The sequence below is a fragment of the Pezoporus occidentalis genome, unplaced genomic scaffold (assembly GCF_034315485.1).
Source record: "Pezoporus occidentalis ecotype Australia unplaced genomic scaffold, CSIRO_AGI_Poc_V1 ctg155, whole genome shotgun sequence".
Classification (NCBI taxonomy): domain Eukaryota; kingdom Metazoa; phylum Chordata; class Aves; order Psittaciformes; family Psittacidae; genus Pezoporus; species Pezoporus occidentalis.
The window spans coordinates 1448066-1471415 of NW_026913372.1; the positions used below are offsets into that span (position 1 = coordinate 1448066).

The 23350-nt window shown below is 42.3% G+C and overlaps 1 protein-coding gene across 1 annotated transcript; it reads right to left on the minus strand.

Moving 5' to 3' along the window:
* Positions 1-1287: 1287 nt before the first annotated feature.
* Positions 1288-20266, minus strand: TSPAN15 (tetraspanin 15). Its single transcript, XM_062611668.1, has 8 exons — positions 19777-20266; positions 14322-14507; positions 12051-12125; positions 9600-9695; positions 7924-8040; positions 4156-4203; positions 2703-2819; positions 1288-2223 (listed from the first exon to the last, which is right to left on the minus strand). Exons 1-8 carry the CDS (start codon positions 20242-20244, stop codon positions 2071-2073), a joined length of 1260 nt encoding a protein of 419 aa, XP_062467652.1. The 5' UTR covers positions 20245-20266; the 3' UTR covers positions 1288-2070.
* Between the last annotated feature and the right edge of the window lie 3084 nt (positions 20267-23350).

Genomic DNA, 23350 nt, shown 5'->3' on the forward strand with positions numbered 1-23350 from the left:
TCTCTAATAGCTCAGGTAACCTGGAGGCAGCTGAGCAGAGACCCACTGTGCTCCTCTTCCCCAGCTGCCCCCTGATCAGCATCATCCTTCCCTCAAGCCACCATGACCTGTGAAGCCAAGAGTTAATTTCCTCGTATCTGAGAGAATCTGATGGTCAATAGTATTTAAATCAATCATTTATTAATCAGTGTCACACTCTTAGTTCATGATTGTCAGGTAAGCCCACCCCCAAACACTGTGCATGACAGGAAGTGCCAAGAATGGCTGAAAATTCAGTACAGCCTGCGGATTTCCTTGCTAAAGAATGGGTCCCCGATATCCCCCAAGTACTCTCCCTGTTCCATTTAAACCACCCAAATTTTAACCATGCTTCCATCACCTCCTGCTTTCCTTTCAAGCCACCACAACTTTTACAAGGCACTATTAGTAAAGAAAAATAAAATTACCTTTGATATCAAAGAAAAATCACCTGGGTCATCCCCTCCTTCACAATTCAATACAGCCTTCTTGCCATCTTAAATTCGAGCTATAGCCCCCTCTTGCTAAAGGGCAGGGCACAGCTCTGCCTCTGGTGATACTTTAAGCTCCTGATGCTTTCGGGTCCCATCTTCCCAGCCCACTCTCCTCAATAAACCAGTTTTGGCTTCGATCTTCTTACCCTTCACCAGCAGTCAGCTCGGTCCTCCAAAGCTGCTCCCTCCTTTTCTCTTTCTTCTCTTTGCACACAAATCCACTCTCAAGCACACCTTGCTTCTTAATTTACCCAAATACATTATTCAGGACAGAGACAAGGAATATTTAGGCAAGATCTGAAAGAATGGAATATGTAACCATGTGCAGGATCCAACGCTAGAGTGCGCTGTGTATGAAATAACCTCACACTCTGGATGGTGGGCTTGATAATGCTGCAGGATCTCTCTAGAAACTGTCAGAAACATTGAAGAAGTGGGTAAGTCAATCTTTGGCTTCCGGAAACGCATGAAGCTTCCTCAGAAATCCTTGGTGAAGTCAGAGACCTAAGCAGCAAACACTGAGTTCTGAAGAAAGCAGGAAACAGGACAAGGAAATTTAATAAAGAAATTAATTAATAAATCATAAAAAAGAGAGGCACAGAAGAAAAGCAGCAATTAGAGAACAATATCAAATATTGCTTTGTGTAGCTTAGTGGAGTGCCAGAAGAGATTAAAAAAGACAGGATATTACCCAAGGCATTTCTACCTTTTGATTCAGTGTTTGAGGGACAGGCTTAACTTAGATAAGAAAATTAAAAGTATTTTAAGAAAAATCTTTGTGCTTTTTAAAAAAAATATTATTTTTATTTTGACAAGAATAAAATTTAGAAACATCTCAACATACAGAAGTCCAACAAAAAAAGAAAATCATAAATCACTTAGTTAATTTACTAAAGGGAAAAATACAGTACATACAAGACTCAAACATCCTGTAAGTTTATACAAAACACAGACAGTAATAAATTGCATTAAAAATACATCAAGCATTACCTGGCTGATTCGACACTGGCATTCGCCCCATTATTAAAAGGCACAAAAGACTGAGCAATGACAGCATTCAGCACCACATCCATTATTGTCAGTAAATTCATCAAAATTAGCATAAAATATTATTAAACACATGTTTAATATTCACCATGTAGATCAGTAAGAAATCCTTTTTGGAAAGAGTAAGAAAATAAAGTTGGAAAGGGCAAACATTTAAATATGACATCCCAAGACACAAAGGCTCTTCCTAGAAATCTACCTTCAAATCTTCCCAGAACAGTTTTCCCGGCTGCATATCACTCAGCAATCATTCAAAAGAGATTTAACGATCCACAAGCCCACCTTCCAGCAGTGTCACGATACCGCAGCAGCATCGTCGGCAGCACGGAGCCCTTCTGGTGTGTCCAGACACACTGAGAGGGACGAGGCTACGGAGGTACCGGCACGCTGCCGACCCACCATGGGTCTGCTGGCTGATTCATTACACCCACAGTCTGTAACAGTCAGCACAAACCACAACAGGCGGATTTGCCCTTTTTTTCAGCTACACTGGAGCTGAATACACCTGAAGTCACCCTGGGTAACACATGCAGCAGCCGGCTCCAGCAAATTCCGGGGCAGAGCTCTGCTGCGCTTCTTCAAACAGTCTTTCACTCAGCTTGTGCTCGGTGATGATATCTTCCACCCGAGTTATGTAAAGCAAGGATAACAACACTCCCAGGAACTGCGGAAAGAAGTGGCATCTCTAGTCAGAGATCAAATACTGCTTATCTAATGCTTCTCACAGCAGCTTTTACAAATTATGTATACACGCATCTGTGGGGGCAGGTATGTAGTATATATACAGACAGAAACTAAGTGACTGTTGTGTTGTTCTTCTTTGCATATAGGGGTACAAATGGATCACTTTTGTGAAGAGCTAATACAGCAGAAGAATTACCACTCCTGTGCCTCAGAGCATTAGAAAGTCTCAGTGGCAGCAGCTAGGCAGAGAAGACTTAAAACAACCCAAGCAAAACCAAATTAACCCACCAAATCTTGCAATATATTGCAGTAGTGCTACTAAGTTACTGGAACGCCACCTCAGCTTGTAAGCTATGTTAAATAAAAAAATCATAATTAAATATAGTCAAATGGGATTTTGCATACTTAGCAACAAATCAGATACTCCCTTTAACGGTTAACACACTGACCCCTTCTTACCTGGGGTAGCAATATGCCAAGCAGCACACCAGCCATAATGCTGTAGTTGTCCAGAAACCAAATAAGCACTGCATTTGTGCATCCTCGGACATATATAACATGCTGAACACTCAAGCGCTGCAAGATAACAGAGCAAAGGTTCAAACAGGCAGTTGCACTGGTGTATGATAAAGTAGCACAGGGTAACTCAGAGTTCAGGGAGGCAAACTTGGTCCTCCTTTCCATCTCTTCAAACCCACTGAATTCCACAAAGACCTCATCGCTAATTGTTCTGAGTTTAAGTTGTTCCACACCTGAGCAAGTTTGTTTGTTTGTTTAAGAAAAGAGACCAACCTTTTTTTGCAAATACTTTTCTAAAAGAAATACATCCAATCCTCATTTTGGACCACCTGGAAAGCAGAGAAGTCTTTCTCTAGCTTTTATCTCTGCTTCCAAGTCGAAAGCACAGCAGTGTGAAAATACGAACCAAGTGCTTTGCAACAGACTCTAAAAAAGGCAGGAACAAGAGGATTTCAGATTCAGCCCTGCAAGCTGTGCTGCACCGTGACCCCCACCCATAATACAGAAAACACTTGAGGCTACAAAGAGTGCTAAGCAGATGAATGGGGTTAAGTTAAGAATATGCTTAAGTGCTTTGGGCGTTAGAGCCAGGCTGGAGCATTTAGGTGATTAAGCTATAAATCAATGAATCTAAATGAAGACAGGTCACACGTAAAGGTAACCGGTAATCCCAAAGACCAACAACTGAAGCTGGCATTGTGCACCAAGTGCCTCAAATAAGCTGGGGAGGGGGGGCTTTTTCAGACCTACCCCCTGCACCAGCACTCCAAAGCTAAGAGTGGAGAACTTGTGGCAGATCCAATTACCAATTTCCCTTCTTAATCACCCTGCAATTAGTGCCTTGAAGGGGCAGTCTCTACTATGGAGTCACTGGGGCTGCTCCCAAGAGGGAAGATTGGAGGGAGGAGAGGGCTGCCAACACTACCTGGAAGTCCCACTCCTCTTCCAGGAATAACTATTACAGGCTTAAATATAAAACACCCGCTACTGGGATGTAAAACCAGCTAAGTTAGCTTCACTGAAGCCAATTTTACTCAGTGAGAAACTTTCACTTTTAATTATTAAAAGCTTTCCTCAACTGAAGTCACTACTTGAAAGCATGAAAGCAGCTTTCTTTGCATTAATTGTGCAATTAGCGTAAGGGGATGAGCTTTGGGAAGACGTGCTCCATGGACACCAAACAAGGAGTTGCGGAAGATTCAGAGAAGGGAAGGTAACACAATCAATCAAGATTATTTTTTTTTAATATATGAAAGTTATCCCAGATAAAATAATTCTAATTGCTGATTTAACTGTCTGGTAGATTAAAGCATGCAGAAGACACATAACTGATTTAAACCATACAGAGAAGCACCACCCTTTCCCTCAATAGGATGAACACTGGTTACATTACCTCTTTGTCAATGGTTTTGTATCCACACATAGTGTTGATAATGCCAGTCTGAAAACAAAACAACCAAATATAAACTGTAGCAGAAAACCAAAATTACAGAAACATTATTTTTACTCTCCTTGTGTTCACTCAGTTCATATAAAACACCACCATGGTTAATTTCCAGTCCAACACCAGTCTATTTTTAAGCTCCAGGGTCAGATTTAAATAGACCTATACATTATTTTAGAGAAACCAGTACTGTCAGTCTGTCATGACACAGATGTTTGAACCATCTCTAGCCAGCAAAACCAGCATGGTATAAGAAACCAAAGCTAGCTATGACAAGAGCTGTATGTAACAGCTGTTTCCACAGAACAGCTGCTTTTAATTTTAAGGTCTTAATAAACTAACACATCTTCTTAAGAAAACTGGGGGTTAACATAGCCATCATACCACCACAATGACAAATTTAAGCTCAGAACTATTTAAACCCCAAATAACATCCAATACTATGAATGCGAGGGACTCTTCATTAGGGACTGTAGTGATAGGACAAGGGGTAATGGGTTAAAACTTAAACAGGGGAAGTTTAGGTTGGATATAAGAAGGAAATTCTTTCCTGTTAGGGTGGTGAGGCACTGGAATGGGTTGCCCAGGGAGGTTGTGAATGCTCCATCCCTGGCAGTGTTCAAGACCAGGTTGGCCTTGGGTGACATGGTTTAGTGTGAGATGTCCCTGCCCATGGCACCGGGTTGGAACTAGATGATCTTAAGGTCCTTTCCAACCCTAACTATTCTCTGATTCTCTGATTCTATAATATATTTTTATATATCTCTATACATACTAATACAAAATTCATTAATTAAAAAAAAAAAAAGAAGACAGAGCATTTGCATTCATCACAGACTCCTAATGCCTTTTGTGTATCCATTTAATGTTTCACATGGATCCCATGTGAAACAAGCATTACCTAGTCTGGCAAAGCTAACCTGAAAATACCATCCTTCACTTGCAAATCGGTCAGTGCAAAGCCCACCAGCATCAGAGGAAGCAATGAACAAAGCCAAAGACATGAGAGAAAACAAGAACATGCAAATGAGGAAAACAAGGCAGAGTGAACTCTGCTGCATTGATACAACCTCCCTCAAAATTAAAACAAGATGTAGAAATGAGACTTCTAAATGCTGCCGGCCTCTGAGCCTGGGGTGCCCAGTCCACCTCCGCAGGAAGGAAGAGGGATGTTTGCAAAGATGGAAGGAAGACGTATCTTACAGAATGGCAGAGACTCCACCCAGAAGCCAGGCTCTCAGTTTGAAAACACAACTGGCTGGCAAAAAGGGTCAGTGTATTCCTAAAGAGATCCTCTGACTATTTCACAGGACCTTTGGGGAAATGTGAGCGGTACCCATCTGTCAACCACAGGTAATAAATACCCTTGGAAGTCAAAGGTTGCGATACTAGGCATCAGCGTGTTGCTGTGTCTGCTGTGATTTCATGTTTACAAAACACTTGAGCCTAACGGACAAATGCACAGCCATCCTCACCATCCCCAAAATGTGTGACCACAGGAATACAGTCACAAAATTTAATTTTAACCACAGTATTTGCTAACAGGGCACAAAAAATAATGCAATGGAGATAAATACATTAGAAACAGATATTCATAGGCATTTGGGGACTCATTTTTATCTGCTATACTAGTGTAAGTCTTTAATAAACACTTTGACTTAAAAAATAGTCCCTTCAGACCTCCCTAGCATGAGCCTGGCCCATGTTAGCGTTTCAGAGGCTCAGAATCCAACCTCCAATATTAGCAGGAGTTTTCCATGACTACAAAGCAAATGAGTAATCACAGACCGTATCTGCAGTTTTCCAGGAGAGAAACCAGCCTGTATTTGGAAGCATTTGTCAAACATACAAGATTTATGTATCTTCTGGTTGGGTTGTTTTCACAAGGCAGCTAGCCATACAGCTACAGTGTTAGTATCATCCTGCTGAGCACACGACCGCGCCACTTGGACTTCACAAGGCACATCAATGGCATCCCAGTGAGGCAAAGCCATAAGCCCTAACATACTGCAGCACTGCAGCGTCTTGCTGAACAGCCTGCTCTTAAATAAGAAGTTTACTTGTTATTCTGGGGCTTCTCCCCACCTTTTGATTAACTTTCTTGAGCACAGCACTTTGCAGGCTACCTTAGGCAGCAAGTAGTCTCACCCCCTGCTCCCCTGTCGCCAATGAAGCATATAGAGAATATCCTGTTTTCCTTGGAGAAGTTTTTGTTTTAGCACTTTCCTGCCAGACAGGTTGCCTGTGAAATCCTCAACATGTTTGATTATTTGTGCCACTGCTGGAAAGGCACCTGGTATTGTTAGACACTGGTTATTGCAGTGCTCCACTTTCACAGTACTGTTGCATTTCCACACATGAACTAACCTGTTAAAATAAGACTTCAAGAGAGAAATGAGAGCTACAGAAAAACAAGCAGTATTTTGAATGACCACTAAAAAGCCAGATTGCTCTTTACTAGCCAGCTCTATCTTCCTTTACCATCAACTGCGGGCAAAATCCTGAGCTCTTCCACTCAGCTGTGGTTCAGCAAATACTATTTTCATATACACGACTTTCTTATTCTCAAACACTTAAGACTTAAAGCATAACTGTTTACTTTTGGTTTCTGAGAACAAATCAAAGCTCATCAGAGATTTAAACAGACTTTTTTTCATATACAAAAAATGTGTAAGCATACCTAATAAACATCTTCATATTATACACATTTCTCAGCAACGCCTAGCAGGATTACATACATAATTACTGCATTTATTTTCCCTTTTTTAATGAAAGAGCCATGCTCAAGACAGATGTTGAAAGGGCAGCGCGTAACAGGCACCAGTAGGCTATCCATCATGAGCTCTACTGAATCTGCTCTTACACATACTCAATTTTCTGTCTCACGTTCAGATCAAAGACCAAAACCCAGTGAGGCAGGGATTGCCCATACTGGTTTTAAGTGGAGGAATAGTTCTTTATCAAATTCAGGATTACATCCATCCCTCAAATGAAGAACAATGAAATCAAAGTGTGAACATTTTTATAACACACCTTTACATGGAACTTCACGCCTGCTCAAGTGCTGCCAGCACCAGGTAATACCAGTTTATCGTAGACTGAGAAACTGGTCCAGATTCCAGCTGACAAGGTGTCCTTCCAGGGAGGACTTACAGGGTGGCAGATGAGCAGTTTTCAAGGTTGGGTTAGGGCAGAGACAGAGCAGCAGCTCGAGTCCAGATGTGCACCCACAAGGACGCACTGACCCTGAGGTAATTTGCCCACATTTCTGGATTTTACTGGAAGATGTGGTCATTGTTTGGTTTTTATTTCATACAGCAGCTGGTGCACATCACTCCAACCCCCACCCATGGAAGCAATAGGGGCCCAGGCTTCCTGGCAAAGCTGGGGCCACAAACCCTTGGGGAAACACCAGCAAAACTTCATTTTAAGCAGCCCTGGTCCAGGCACCCATGAGGTTAGAGGAGCTCCCAGATACCTTCTGCATTTCTAGGACTGCGCTGCACAGCGGCACAGGAAGATGGACCAGAGCTGACACATCTAATTCTTTATTTTTTAATTTTCAGGCTGTCAAGACCAACGGATCCATAGCTCCTGTTTTGAGGAGGGATCCTCTTCCTCCACTTCTTCTCTCAGACTTTCTAAACTAAGGTACTTTTTTTAAGCAAACAGTGGTGACCCAGCAGATAGCCACGATGTTGACATACTGGGACTCACTTTATTTGTGACACAGCAAGTGTAGGGCACCCCGCAGGCCAGCGGTCCTGGTGCTGCACAGTTGTGGTACACATTTTGTGACCAATCTTTATAATCTTCTCCACCACAGCACTTAAACTGGAAAAAAAAGACACAAAAGGCAAAGGTAAAAATAAATAAATAAATAGATAGATAAAACCTCTTCTAAGAAGTAAAAAACAAAGTAAGAATAAAATAATCTTAAGACTACTGAGGTACCCAGCAATTCTGTCATTTTATCAGCAGGGTACATACAAATGTATATGACAGATGTAACTGAAAAGAACTAAAAGACACAGGTAGCATTCCTCTGTCACTCATCGAGCTATTACCCATGGTGCCAGAGCAAAGTGCTCGGTGCTACATTCCACCTCTCATCTTTTCCAGGCTGAAAAATTATCCTTTCAGTTCTAGACATCATTAAGCAATGTTTTTGTGTTTGTTCCATCTCGAGCTGTAATACACCTCTTCAATTCTGTTCTAGGATTGTGACTACATTTCTGAATGAGTCTAAAAGACAGGTGTTGCTATAAGGCACAAAAATAATTTCACCAAAACATTTTGGGTGTAATTTAGTAAAACTGAAAGCTGCAAACAAATACATTGAGTTTACACTGACAATATTACAAATATTCACTTTATATTCTAAATGAAGGGGAAAGAAGCAGTATATTTAATCAGTGAAATGTATATTAGCTGTACATACACATAATGTTGGGCAGTGCATGGAAACTTTAAAGCATTATGAAATCTAATGACAACATTTCCTCAGGATTGGTTGCCTTTGACAGACTTTCCGTGCTGATTTTGTTTTTCAAAGCAGGCTGCCATCTCCATAACGATGTCATAAAATGCACGTATCACTTCCTAAGTTAACTTCTTTTCTTTTTAATCATTACTTGGCATGGTCACTGACATCACATGAGCCCTGACATCACATTTCTGAACATTTTCTGCTGCTTCTATAGCCTCTGAGCTGCGTGGCAGAACTCTTCAATAATCCAATAAACATTTCAACAGACCAGCCTTAGTAGAAAAAAAAGGCTGTGAGTCAACTACACGTGCCATTAAGTAATGCTCAGCTGGGCCTAACACAGTTTCTGAATTTTAATTACAGGTATATATACTTCCACAGACATTGCCTTTAAATAACCACCTCATTAAAGAGCTTGCTATGTGCCCTCAAGTGAAAATACAACATCCCAGGTTCAAACAGCCTAACTGCCACCTAATTTCTCATTACCCAGAGCCTCCTGCTCATGAGATGCTTTTGAATGCCTTGGACTGGCAGGCAGAAACACTGAGCACAAGAGCTTGGGTGGAATTTAGGCTGAATTTGTCATAATCCAGCTGTGAGGCCCCTATAAGCCTACCTGTTTGCAGGATCTGGCCTTGAGCATCCGAATCACACCTACCAAGCCAAAGCTGCATTTTGCACCCTTCTTCTTGAAGTGATTTTGAGTGCTTCAAATGACAGCTGGGATGCTGGATGAGCCCTGACCACAGCGATACCATAACAGATGACATCTGAGATCTCATCCCGCTCATCAACAAAAACTTGATTATCTCAGGGCTCGAAAAGCTCAAAGCTGTCACCAACAACCTACAGCATCTCCACACTGAATTAATCACAAAAAAGAAAAGAAAACAAAACAAACCTGCTTTTGAACAGAATCCATTATGTTTTTGAAGTCTAAGTCATCATAATAATTCTCAATTCCTCTTCTAATATTATCATTCAAAAAGTTGATTGTCTGGAAGGCAAAACAAGGTTCACAGGTTATATACACCAAAACAAAACTACAAAAGCAGGTTAAAGTGACAAGTGCAATTGATAAGCACAAAAAGAAAGGAACCCTTTTTTTTTTTTTAAAGGAAAAAAGAAATACCAGTTTAAAATAAATCATAAATCAGTCCTGAAGGGCCTGACCATCCATTCTCTTTTAAGGAGGCAGCCTCACTGCTGGAGAGGCACTAACAGTATAGCACTTCCTCAGCAAGGTGCTGCTTCTCTGAGACTCTCCAAGCATCTCCCAGTGATGGTCCTGTTATGCCCAGGAAGGATCCCTCCCACTAGACACTGGGGATCCCCATCATCTTTTGGTGACAGAAAGGTGGTTTTGGGTCTTTGCACCAGGAGTGTTCTTCACCATGCCCTGGGCAACAAGAGCTGATTGTGTCCCTGCTCCCATATTGCATGAATTTTCCTTTCCATTAGTTTTCTTTTCACCATTTAATTTTCCAAGGACCCCATAACTGCCACATAAAGAGCTTTATTCCACCTTAAGCAGAAAAAAAAGTAGTAGCTGTGCATTTTACAGTGACTGTTTTGAGAACTATGGCAGAGGAGCAGTGGCTGACATAAAATGATGTATCAGTGGCTGATATAAAATGTGTCTCTTCAGCTTGGCAGACTAGAAATCAACAAAATGTTTTTAAGTTCAGCAGATGAGGAAAAAAAAAAAGAAATACTCCAGAAAAAGAGTATTTAGTTTTCAGCATCCAGCACAATCACAGCATGGCAAAAACTGGGATGAATCATAACCAGAATGTAACAACTCTCCTTTTAATCCAGTGGCTAAAACGATCCAAGTTAAATCCTTACAGGTCAGAAAGAAACCTGAAATACACCTGCTCATTTTCTCAGTATTACAAACTGCAACACTGAGAAACAAAGCAGAACAAAATCAATTATCACATTGTTGTTTAGGATTAACATGGGATTTTTCAGGACTAGCCTAACTGGCAAAGAAGAAACAGCAGCAAATACTGACAACTCTCACACTACCTCTATCACCTCATTTAGACTATACAGATTTGAAAATGAAATAGAGAAAGAAATTAGGAAAATTAGAGACATGCAAAACAATCAGCATTTAAAGCTTTTGTTCAATACTTCCTTCTCCTCCTCATACTAGCCCGAACTTCCCCCTTGTAAAACAAGTAGAGACCTAAACATAGATGTCCTCCACAGACAGCCAATACATGAGTCAGGAAAATGCTTACTGCACAAAACCCCCAACAATACATTTTCTTTGTCCAAAAGTCAACAGCAACTCTTCCTCACCCTCTCAGCAAATACCGTCTTTGGCATTTACTTCATTTTCTGTCAACCAAGTTCTCTGTATCCCATGAGGCCCACGCTCCTACACCGGGCAGGCTGATCTGTTCCCTTCAGACAAGGCTGGGGCTCCCACCACAATTCAGAATAAATCTGTGCAGGGCTAAGGTGACACCTATGGCAATGGCTAATGATGGCTTCTAGAAACAAAGATACCTCATCCTCTGCTCTCACCAGCCAAGTTCACAACTCCAGTTCAGCATGGAGTGAGAAGAAAACGCTAGGGAGAACATTATACCATTTCAAAATAACCATCAGTTGTTATTTAAAAAAAGAAAGCTTTATTTTATTTTTTTTTAATAACGTGTAACATAGTCTGTGTGACTTCTTTTTGTGGAAATGAGATCAGTAGGTTGGGGTGCAGAGGGAAGAGATCTTATTATTCATCATCTCCTTTTAATGCTCATATCTTGCAAGATGAGAAAAAAAAATCAAAGCATGGAAATTCAGTACTTGCCATAGTTAACATATTTATGTTTCAAAGCATTTCTAACAGCGGAAAAAAAAAAGTCTGCTTCTTTCTGTTTAGAAAAAACTAAGAGGTTTATACAGTTAGAGCATGCTTATAAATGATGAGGTCACCCACAGAAATTAGTTATGTTGCTTATGGATGAGGCAGGGAAGAGCTGTCCTACAGGTAACATAAAACATTTTGGCCACTACAAAATAACAGCTTCCAAATCCAGCTGGAAACTTCCCATATTGGCAGTTTCAGGCCCATATGGCAAATCAGAAAAAAGCACTTGGCAACACTTGAAGAGCTGGAAACTCATTTTGCCTGAATTGTACATTCAGAGTTACCAGATTTTCTTCATATTATTTAATCTGGAATTCATCTCCGGAATGGGTGGCAAATGCCTTCAGGCCTCCATCCATTAGTGCTCAGGTGACAATTTTAACACCTTTTATTTGCTCAGCAGCACAGGTGTAACATCATGGATTGCGAGTTATGTTCTTGGTGATCAAAACCTAAACACAAGCAGCTCACCTGATTTCTGAAGATCAGGGCCACCACTCCACCGGTCAGCTCAATCAGCAAGCAGATACCAAGAATGTACATGAACTGCAGAAAACCAATAGCAAATGAGTCTTTCCACAGAACAAACCCGTTATTTTTTCAGTTAGTGTCCTTATGTGTGTAACATTCAATTGCCAACATACTCGGCTTTCTGCATATGAGATGTCGTTTCAAAAAAGATATAAAACTACGGCTTTATAAAACTGTTCATGTCACAAGGAAGCCTTTTTTCCACACTTGAGTCATTCTGGGTTTTGCCAAATTGGCAAACACATTATTTTTCTGCTTTGAGTAGACTCAAAACCAACAGATGCATTTATAATGCCAAGATACTTCTCTCCATAACAGCATCCCAGAGAAGCATACTAATGGGATGGACAAACCACACCAAACTTGACGTTTTTATGCTTCCTACAAAACCAGTACTTACCTGTTAGCTTTCATTTCTTGGGTAAAGCAATGCTTCAGGATAATCTAAACCAGCTTCTACTATATTGCTGGTGTCAAATCAAAGCAAATTTCTGGGCTTAGTACCTTTTGGTGTGTTGCTTCATAAGAGTGAACTGCACTACCAAGCCAGCTGAGCAGAGAGGCTGCACGACTGACACTAGCAGGGTTACAGTGCTCAGCGGTAAGAAAAACTGCATCTGCTAGCTCTTATTTATTTGTGTGTGTGTATATACACAAGCTCACAAATGCACTCATACACGACCACACCATATGCATCTGTGACTACTCATCAAAATGCATGCAAAATATAAATAATATGAGGAAATCCATAGCAACACCATGAGATGGCTGTGACGTGTCAGTACTTGAAATGTTTTTCCAACCAAAAGGATTCTTTAGGCATAAAATATGGCTGTTATGTGAATTTAGGTCTGCTTCTTATCAATGAACTTCAGCAGCAGCAAAGTTTTACGATCTCTCATCTGAAAATAATCTCTAATGGTCTGCCCCCAAAGATGGTTTAATTTCTGTGCTCTCAATACCCAGTATCAGTGTCATGAATTCACCAGACATATCTTTGCTCCTGCTAAATCCGGAATCAGACCAAGACCAGATACGAGGGACTTTCTTCATTTAAACAGCCCACCAAGTTTGCTGCCACAATGGGGACAGAAAACAGCCTTGGCATCAGATGAAGACACACCACCACACTCAGAGTGAAAGAAGCCACCAGTGCCTAGGGACCAGTGCAACTCAGTAAAATTCCAGCATAATTTCAAAATCCACAGTTACCTCTTGCTTTTTCAGACATAACATGCCATGCACTTGGCATTCCTTTAGACTGAACTGCCATCAAGGTGAAAATCATGTTTTCATGCTTTATTTTTAATTAGTCATATGCGCAACTTCCATCTGCAACCACAATGTTACATAGGAATTTCCCTAAAATTTACCCTTTCAGAGGAACTGGAGAGAAAAAAATGTCCCTTTCATTTCTCCCTTAGGCCCTTTCTCTCCAAGCTCTATGGTGCTACATAGCTAACGCTGTAACATGCATTTCTACATCTCCTCCCTGTATTTCACTTCCCAGACAAAGGCAGACAGACCCCAGCCACCGCCAGCCTGACAGATGTCAGCTTGAGCTCAGGTTTCTTTCCCTAGTAGCCTCCTCTGGGTTGAAACAAGTAGTGTTTGGAGAAACATCAGAGACCACAACTCATCTCTGCACTTACTGTCCCAGCAAGCAGGTCCCAGCTTTAGGAAATGCCCCCCTACTGGTGGGGAGAAGCCGCAGCCAGACTTCGCTTCTTCCTCCAGCCAAGGGGCAGCAAGATTTCCTCTTCCCTAACACAGCTCCCCTAAGCAGGGCATGTACCTACAGTATGGCCAGACCAGAGAAAGAGCAGGCACTGTGGTGCCAGGCTAGCATTAAATGGTATGTCAACAGCTGAGTTTGCACAATATCCACACTGGCTGATAATTCACATTCCTGGTTGTTTTCCATAAAGTCCTTAACTATTAGAAAATAGTTTGCTCAGCACTAGGCTCTGACCCTCGTCTGTCCTATCGCTGGCAAGATCAAATACTGCTTCTCCCTGCTGGAAGGACACCCACATATCACAGTTTTAGGGGACCACTGCCATAAACCAGTTTTATGTTTAATAAAAATCAAAAAAGCAATGTTATTAAATCTTTTTTTTCCAATGCACAGTTATTAGTTTGGATTTAGGTGGCACTGAAAAGCAAAAGCAATGAGCCTTAAAAATTAAGATTAAAAAACCCAACACTTACTGCTTGAAGAAGGCATAAATTGTCTCTTAAAGAAGCCAGCACACCCACAAAAGACACCAGGAACATTATAACGCCCAAAAGTATTAAAATAATTGCTGGGGCTAGAAAGGCACTTTCTAGAGTTTTGTACTTTTGTCTTTCAACTTCTGCATAAATCCCAACCGCAAGGACAAGGGCTCCGATCACCTGGAACAGAAAAAGAGAAGAGCACAGATGTTACTCCTTCTCCCAGTAAACACAGAGATGACATTTTGTGAGTATACATGTACCTGTGACTACTCACTTCAGAATTCATTATAAACAATGAAAACCTCAAACCACAAGTTTGGATGAAGAAAATTAAAAAAAAAACCAAACCAAACAAAAATACTAAAGTAGAGAAAAGCTAAGTTAGAAAAAACCTGAGATTTGTTCATTTCAAAATATATGTAATACAGTTTTAACACAGGGGAAGTTAAACAAACTGAAGCACACACCACTGTTTGAAATGTAATTTATTACCCATCTGAGATCACATACATTACATATACTAGCAAATACCACAGCTCTGACGTTCCTTCTTTGCACGTCTGTGTGTGTGAACATGCATATATGCCTCAAACATAACACAATTTCTAAGTCAGTCTGCAACGAACAGCTTAAACATCCCTTCAGATCACCTCCTGTTTTATTTAGGCTCAGCAAATACAGGCAGGTGGATCCTATGCCTCCACTCCTGTCACCAGGGGAAATGCACTGATATTCTTTAAAAAGAACAAGTTTGAAATTACATCATTTTCTTGAGTAACCACCAGCTGAAGCTGTCAAGCAAAACAATGCATTGCATTTAACAAGGTAAAGATATTTCGATCAAAATAATCAATGCTCAGTCAAAATCATTTGGCATTAAATCTATGGCATGCTGAAAAAGTCGCTTTGAATCATGCTAAATTACAATAAAAAGCAAATCCCACAATACTTAATCATGAAAATTGCAATGGAAAGACTTTACTGACAACTCCAGCTGCCAGGCACCTCCCCAGGGAAGAGACCAGATTCAAATCAATCGCTTTGGCAACATTTCCACAGGAACCCCAAGTCTGCTCCCCACACATCAACGGCAAGGAAAGCACACTTCTTAATCATACGAGGCTTTTGGTTACCACATGCTGTATCACAGACAAAGGTCTACACAAACACAAGACATACTCAACTTGCAAGACTGTGAGCCAAAGACTTAGTTTTTTTTTTTAACTATGGGACATCTTATAACAAATAATAACTTACTGGAAATCTGTGATTTTCTACAGAAACTTATAGTAAGCCCAAAGGACAATACATGGGAAATGCCACCAAGTTATTGTTTAAAAATCTCAGAAGGATTCACCCACAACAATAAACACACCACAGCTATTTAAAAAGCAACTTCAAATTTTACACAACCAAATTCAGAGTAATTTCTCTGAAAAATTCAGAAACTGTGCTGTAAGGTTACAGAAAAGAAAACACAGCGGACAATCAACAGGTACCCAAATTTACCACTTGTACACTTCTGCTGTAAAACTGTAATTACAGTTTTTTATTACCAAATGGTTGATTTGTTAGTTAGCTTTAGTCCTTAAAAAAAAAATCAGTTATTTGGGTAACAAATTATAAACGTCTTTTCAAGCAGGGGACAACAAACAACTCAGTTAGAAATAGTTTAAGTATGCTACAGCAATGGAGGAAAGAAATCTCAGAACCATACAAAACAATTACAGTTTATAAAACTAGTGATCACACACGTACACGTGATTCAGGAGTTCTACTTTGATGATGAAGATAATTGCAATAATATAAAAATAAAATAGAAACTTGATACCTGCGTGTCCCAACTGCATTTACCCTGCTTGGAAAGCAGCAGATAATACAACTTAAAGACAGGCTCTCATGCATTTAACAACATGCTAAGGGAGCATTTAACAACGTCAACATTTGTTTGGCAGTTTCCTTGCTTAGAAAATAAATTAAAAAAAAATTAAAATAACCCCCCAAAATAATAAAGAAAAAAAAAAACAAACAAAAACACAAACCACCATCTGGACATAAACCAAAGGAATTCAGACTTGACAGGGATTATCTGAATTTCAGAAATGTGTGGTTTCAAGACTAGAACATTTTACTGACATCTTTTTCTTAGCCCTAGTTTTCTCATCAAAACATTCAATGTAAGATTTTTTTTCTGCTTTAAAGATTCAAAGATGCCTGTGTGTAGAAATACAAGACACATTCCCACTTTAAGAGCTTCAGATATATAGACACATACAGTGATCCTCATATACATATGCATCTTCACCCCTTTCTATTGGGATTTTTGCTCACACATCATCCAAGGCCACTTCTAGTATTCTAAACGTACAAGAAACTTCATGCTGTTTTCTGACACCAGCTTGGTCCCCAAAAAAGCCCCAATTCCCCTCATCAAATTCCCCTCCACTACAGCTTTTACTGTCCCAAGGACCACGGTGGTTAATGTCACATCCCAGACAAATGACAGGATTAAAGCTATCTTGTGACCCATGGGGGATTTCTCACCATCCCTCTGATCTCTTCTAGAGGTGCACCAAGCCACTTGTTCTGGAAGGTTTCACACATGACAACTGAGTTTACTCCCGAGGAAGAGGACTACAACAAATGCCCATATAATAAAACTCCCTCAAGCAATCCCAAATTAACAGTTCTGCAAACCGGCATGCAGAGGGCACATGCCACAGAAACGCTTCACGCTGCATTCAGCAGCTCAGTTGCTATGCCAGGGAAAAAGCATCAGCTAATGAATAAAAATCTCTGATCAACCGATCATCTAGTAGACACACGGGAATTCCAAGTTTTACACCATTTTGAAACATAAAATCTACTACAGGGGGGGAAAAGCCCAGCTAAGTACACCATTAAAACCCTCACTCTTTACAATCAAGATTCATGCTTTTATTATCCTCTCTTTATAAGCATTTCATAAAGATATTTTAAACCTTTAGTATGCTCAAATCAACAGCAGCAATTAGTTACACCAAGCAGATGTGCTGACTTGGGAACCATGCCACCCGAGTCTCTTCTCTGGGACTGTACTCTCCTTTCCTGTGACTAGGGGAGGAAACACAACTCTTACGTAGGCAGCCCACCAATATACATGCTGTTTACATCCTGCATCCCTCACAACAGCTCCCAGTTTGGCAATTCACACAGGAAAAATTAACTGGCCTTGACTCACATTAAATGAGTATCCACCAGCAAATACCAGGGACTTTCTCTGGGGCTTTTCCATGCACAGAAATTGCTTTCCCAAGAGAAAGGAAATCCATTTCTTTATAAGCAGTGGCCGTAACCCTGTACTTACAATACTTAAATACAGTTCCTGCTCAACAACAGCACCTTCTGTTTAAAACGCTGGATGTTGTTTCAGCCAGGCAAGAAAAACCACATTACAGCCCCATTCACCAGCAAAACAGCTGCCTGGAGAAGTTTTCTAAAAAGCCCCAGGTGACATGGGAAGACACAGCAAGGACTGGGCCTGCAGCAAACACCCCCTCCGGCACTCCCAGCGACGCTTTCATTTCCTTTCTGCTTTTGGGTAAGGCTGATACTTGGTTCCTGGTGATTTTAAGCAATCCTGGGTAATTGAATCCGAGTGTTCATCATCACAGATGTACCAGAGGAACAACACATCAGGGAGGAAACGAATGACTGCAGCATCCTGTACATCAAAACCCAAAAAAGCAGCAAAGGAACACAAATCACCCAAAATTTAAGCGGGCCAACACTCCACGGCCAAACTTTACTTCTATTTACAGTATTTTTTAATTATTTTAAGTAAAAAGCACAGCTGGCAAACCACCACACCACTGACATTCATGGCTGATGAGATCTGCTTTGCTAAGCCAGAATAAAAGAAAATTCCGAGAGAGAAACCCACTCGCCGCTCCCCACACAATACAGCATGTGTTCAGCCGGAACACCAGGAGCACACTGCCCAGTGCCAGCCTTCCCGAGAGCAAACGCCATCAGCTCCCATCCTTCCCCCTCCCATAGCCTCCGTCCTGCCTACCGCCCTCTCTCCCTCCCTGAGCAAACCATTTCCCCAGCAGAGCTGACAAACAGAAGCCCTTGGCTATAAACAAGGGCAGAGCATTGAAAATCCAGAGCGAGCAACTACAAAGAGTAAATAAAATCCTCAGGCTGCTTGAAAAGGGGCTTTGTCCTCCACGGACACTCAGAGAAACGTATCAGAAGGGCTCTTTTTCTCGTACCAGATTAATGATTGCATCCCACCCGCAAGGGCCCTTGCCAACGGAAAATGCGGGGTAGGCAATATGCACAGCCCTTCACAACGATATGCTGCAAGAAAAGGGTTTGAAAGATAATGCAACAAATTTCCCTTTTCCAAAAATCGCACCTGTGGAATAGCTGCTATGGAGTAACAGAGGAAACTTCAGGAACCTAAACCAATTGATTTGTCTGCTAAAAAAAAATATAAGATTCCCAGGATCCAAAAAAGTCTGAATTACACCCAAGCACTTTGCTTTTCAATTTTTCTTCATCCTTAAATCATAGCTTTAATCAGACACCTACCATCAAACCTGGTGGATCTAAACCTCCTCTGCCACATAAACATGCCAAAAGCTTTATGTTCCTACCTTGTAAACACGGTGTCTACCAAGGCAGAAACACAGCCCAGCAAAACGAGCTTAAGAGCATCTCATACATCGGTACAGCCTGGAGCCAACATAGCCAGACAGCATCACTACTATCCTGGAGCCTGAAAAACCACGTTTTAGAATCACAGTCCTTACAAAGAGCCCCAGGAGCTCCTTCCAGCACAGGGGGTGCCTGGTTAGGGTGAATCTGCCGTTATTTGAGGAGTCAGTAGTGACAGCACGGACCCATCCTCCGAGACTCTCCTACTTTTAGGAGACAGCACATGGCTTTTAGCACACCTGGCTAAGGACAACAAGTGTGCCACACCTTTAAGTTTTAAAGCATTATAGTATCTCGGAAAAGGAATTACTCTGTACACTGATCACCGGCTGTGTAGGGCAAAGGCTTTATTTGCCCAGCTCCCCTGGAGCGAAAAGCAGTATTTAATACACGCATAAACAATTTTTATCAGCCAAACTTTCAACCCTTACAGGTCCCCATGCGCCAAAACTAGTTTGCCGGTGCCTCGGGAAGGCCGAGGAGCTGCACCCACATACACAGGTGTGCCACCCGCGGCTCCGCGACGGAACCATTAATTATTGCAAAACCCCGGTGCCTTGCGCAGGAGGAACCCCGAAGGACTCCGCGCTCCCGCGAAAGCCGAGCACGGGACCTACGGCTGCTGCCCACGGCCGCCCCGGGACCACCGCAAGCTTGCACAACCCCAAACCGGGGTCGGCAGCCGCTCTCCGCCCGCCGCACACACAGACGCAACCCCCGCCTCGGCAGCCGCCGCTCTCACCCAGAAGGTGGTGGAGTAGGTGATGAGGGTGAGCTTGAGGCAGAGGTAGGACAGCCTCCCGCAGTACCGCACTTGCTCCGCGTCGCCCGCCGCCATCCTCCCGCCCCGCCGCACCTGCCGCCGCCCGTCCCCTCCCCTTCCCGGCGGCCCGCGCCCGGCGGAAGGGAGCGGCCGCCCCGTCGGGCGGGTCCGGGGGCGCCGCTGCTTCCGGGAGCGGGACCGGCTCGGGGGCTGTGGGGATGAGTGCGTGGGGATGCGGAGGGTGGTGTCACAGCGCACGGCCGAGAAACACAAAGAACACGGGGCGGGGGGGAGAGGGAGGATGTCGGAAGCTGAATGAAAAGCTCCGGAGCGCTCCCGGCTGCGGCTTTTTATTTTTTCTTTTCTTTGTTTAGCCGTTCCCTTGGCAAACGCCGCTCTGCCGAGGGGCTGCGGCTTCGGGACTAACCCCACAGCCGGAGCCGTCATAAAAAATTGTATCGCTACGCAAACAGCCCCCTCACAGTGCTGCCGGAGCGGCTCACGCATCCACAGACCTCGGCAATTGCCAGGGAAAACCGCGTGGACAGAAATACAGAGGCTGGGTTTTTGGTTAAGCGTACATAAACAGTGCAAAGCAGAATCCCTACACTTTACAGGGGCACGATTAAGCAGTACCAGAGCATTTACCTTTAATTACAACACCCAGGCAATTGCGTGTGCAATGAGGGTCCCATCCTGCAAGTAACACAGCAGAAGTGCAACAGTTAATGGGCATATCGGGCTGGCCCCATTTTCTGCCTATGCCGGCGTTTATCCACATGCCTCTGCCGTGACAGTGGGCCAGTGTTGGGTCTTACACAGCGATCATGAACTGCAAACACCATTCATGCCTACGAGATGAAATAACCCCTTTCAAGCTGGCAGTGCTGCACTCCTGCCCCACAAAGGGCTATTTTCCTCAGGGAAAAAAAAGTCTCATTCAAAGTGGCAGACAACTGTCACAGAGTTGGTTGTTGCATCCTGGCCCAGAGCAGACAGACAGCATTGAAAATCAGTGTCTGGTATCTGAGAAGATGAAGTGCAGCGGCATTTATTCTTAAATTACTCGGCAAAGAGATTGTGGAAAACCTCAGAGCTGTATATGTAAAAGTGGTCAGTCACACAACATTTCATTAGGTACGTATCATATAATAGCAGTTGGTCCCAAAACCTCTCTGATAAAGCCTAAAGTATATTCCTAGATAATTTTGTTACAAAAAGTGCCATTGCTTTTGCATGTGGTGCTAAATTCTGCTTCTGGGAAAAAAAGAATCCTGCCCAGGGCCCTGCCCGCAACAGAACAGCTCCTCACCTCTTAGGTTTCTGGCAATAACGCATGATACAATGTCCTAGGGCATTAATCTTCTAAAATATCAACAACTTAAATTTTGAGACAAATTTGCAAATATCTACCAGTAGCATGCAGGCTGGAAATCACATCACTTAAGTGCAGGGAATTAGTGTCCGCTGCGCATTCTTTATGTCTCTTGGGCATTGTTCACATCCAAATGTGTTCCTGTCATTTATGCATTTTCCTTGTTTATGCATTTAACTAAGTTAATAGTTTTGGTTTGATTTCCCTAATGTTTCACCTTGTCATTTGTGCTGTGATTTCTGCAAATAAAATTTCAGGGTAAAACCAGCTGGATGCAGAAGTCGATTAAAAGGAGTGTCCATTTTCCTGATATTGTCACTCTGAACTGAGGCAATACATAAAAACAGGTTCCTGTTACAAAGCCATATGAATATAATTGAACAATCCTTTGCCTGAATCCCAGATTTTGTCTAGACAGTGAAATGGCAAGATTTCTGGACACAATTAGTATAGTTTAGCGGCAAAGAGTTGTTTAAAGTGAGATGCTATGAATTGCCTGCAGTGCTGATGGTCCTCTCCACCTCAGCCCCAAGCAGCACAGACCTGCAGTTTTCCAACCAAGAGTATGGCATCTCTACACCAGCATCCAGACAGACCATGTATTACATGATCCCAAGACCATCCAATGGCTCAAATTCCATGGCTTGGAATTCCATTGCTTGGTTGTTGCAAGTGTGTACAAGGCTTGGTAGATCCCATGAACAAAAGCAGAGTCTGCAGAGCACTTGTCCCAGGTCTTTAGGAAATCCACAGAAAAGTGAACCTGCAGCTAGCCCTGCACCAAAGAGTATCAGGATGACCCTGTGCATTTTAGAGCAGCCAGCAGCATTTTTGCTGCTTTCTTCCATCCCAAGCCTGGCTGATCAAGCTGCAGTCTGGCTGCGCATTGCCCCACCCAAGGTGAACTCTGATGGTCCTCACATCCCTTTCTCAGATCTGTTCCTTAGACAAAGATCCTTCCTCCCAAAGCAGAGCCCAGCATGCAATACTGTTAAAGCCTCTACTGCCCGAGTTACCTTGTATTGTTTTTCCAAAACACAAAATGCACTTTATTCACCCTCCTGACCTTCCAGACCTGCATCTTTTGTTTGCATCTCTCACCCTGTGCCCGGTACTGGGATCAGTGACTCAGCATGGCCTCAAACAATCCTGCCAGTAACAAGAACAGTGAAACCAGCCAAACCCAACCACTGCTCTCAGATAGTCCCTTTCCCTGGTATAACTCCAAAACCATTGGAGAGGCAGGTTTTGCAATAGTCCCAGGAAAGTGTGGCTTTTCTGAGGTATTTGTAGCCTGCTTTTGTGAAAAATCATTTCATTTTGCAAGTGAAAAGGCCAGTAGCACACGCTAAACTGCTGGCCTGGCTCCAGGATGATAACCTTGCTAATGCACAACCAGCAAATGAATAAAAGGTGTGGGTGTGTATAAACAAAAGCAAGTCTCTGCTGACTTATATGAGGAAATGTTGACCAAAGGGTGCCTGCTCTCCGACTAACACCCAAGTAACAGATCATTGACCAGGGCAGACAGTTGGGTTGAAGGTTCCTAGGAAACAGGGGCACCCTGATCATCTTCAGAATCAGCTGAGAGAGGCTGTGTTTCACCACTGAAACATCAAAAAGTACAGCTATTTTTCTAAGCACTTGCTAATGTCCCACTTTCTATAAGGAAGACTGATAAAGCACTTTAGCTGCATTCGCAGCTAAACAGCTGGATGCTTTTGCTCATATTCTCCTTGGAACTTGAAGAGATTTGAGAAAGATAAAAAAAAAAATAATAATCTGAAGAACACTATTAGATGTTGAATTTGTATTGCAAATCATGAACAGCTCTCCTGGACTGTATACAGAAAATGGAAGGTTCATAAGCTGTTTAATGAGGTGTCAGTGGAAGACTTTCAAAAAGAGCCTGAAACTCTTTGCAGTGCATATGAGAAGACACGTAGAAGGGTATTTTTGCAGTTTCTGGGTAGGGAAGTGGGTTGGGATTACCTGCAAGGAAGTCCATTGTGATGAGAAGGAGATACTGTGTGTAGTACTACAGGTATTAATTTCTAAAAACCAAAGCTGGGGTAATACAGTATCAGAGAAGATCTGCTTTAAAGAGTTGCAGAGTTAGGTGGTGGGTTAACTGAAGACTGCCTCCAGAAATTAACGAAGCAAGGAAAGAGTCCAGGC

What these genes read in the sequence shown, in the direction of transcription:
- TSPAN15 (XM_062611668.1), bottom strand. Translation starts at nt 20,244, where the DNA reads ATGACGGCTCCGGCTGTGGGGTTAGTCCCGAAGCCGCAGCCCCTCGGC. An exon ending in CCCTGATCTTCAGAAATCAG is followed by an intron (nt 9,696 to 12,050) that starts GTGAGCTGCTTG and finishes TTTGCCTTCCAG; the next exon opens with ACAATCAACTTTTTGAATGA. An exon ending in ACAAAACCATTGACAAAGAG is followed by an intron (nt 2,820 to 4,155) that starts GTAATGTAACCA and finishes GTTATCTTGCAG; the next exon opens with CGCTTGAGTGTTCAGCATGT.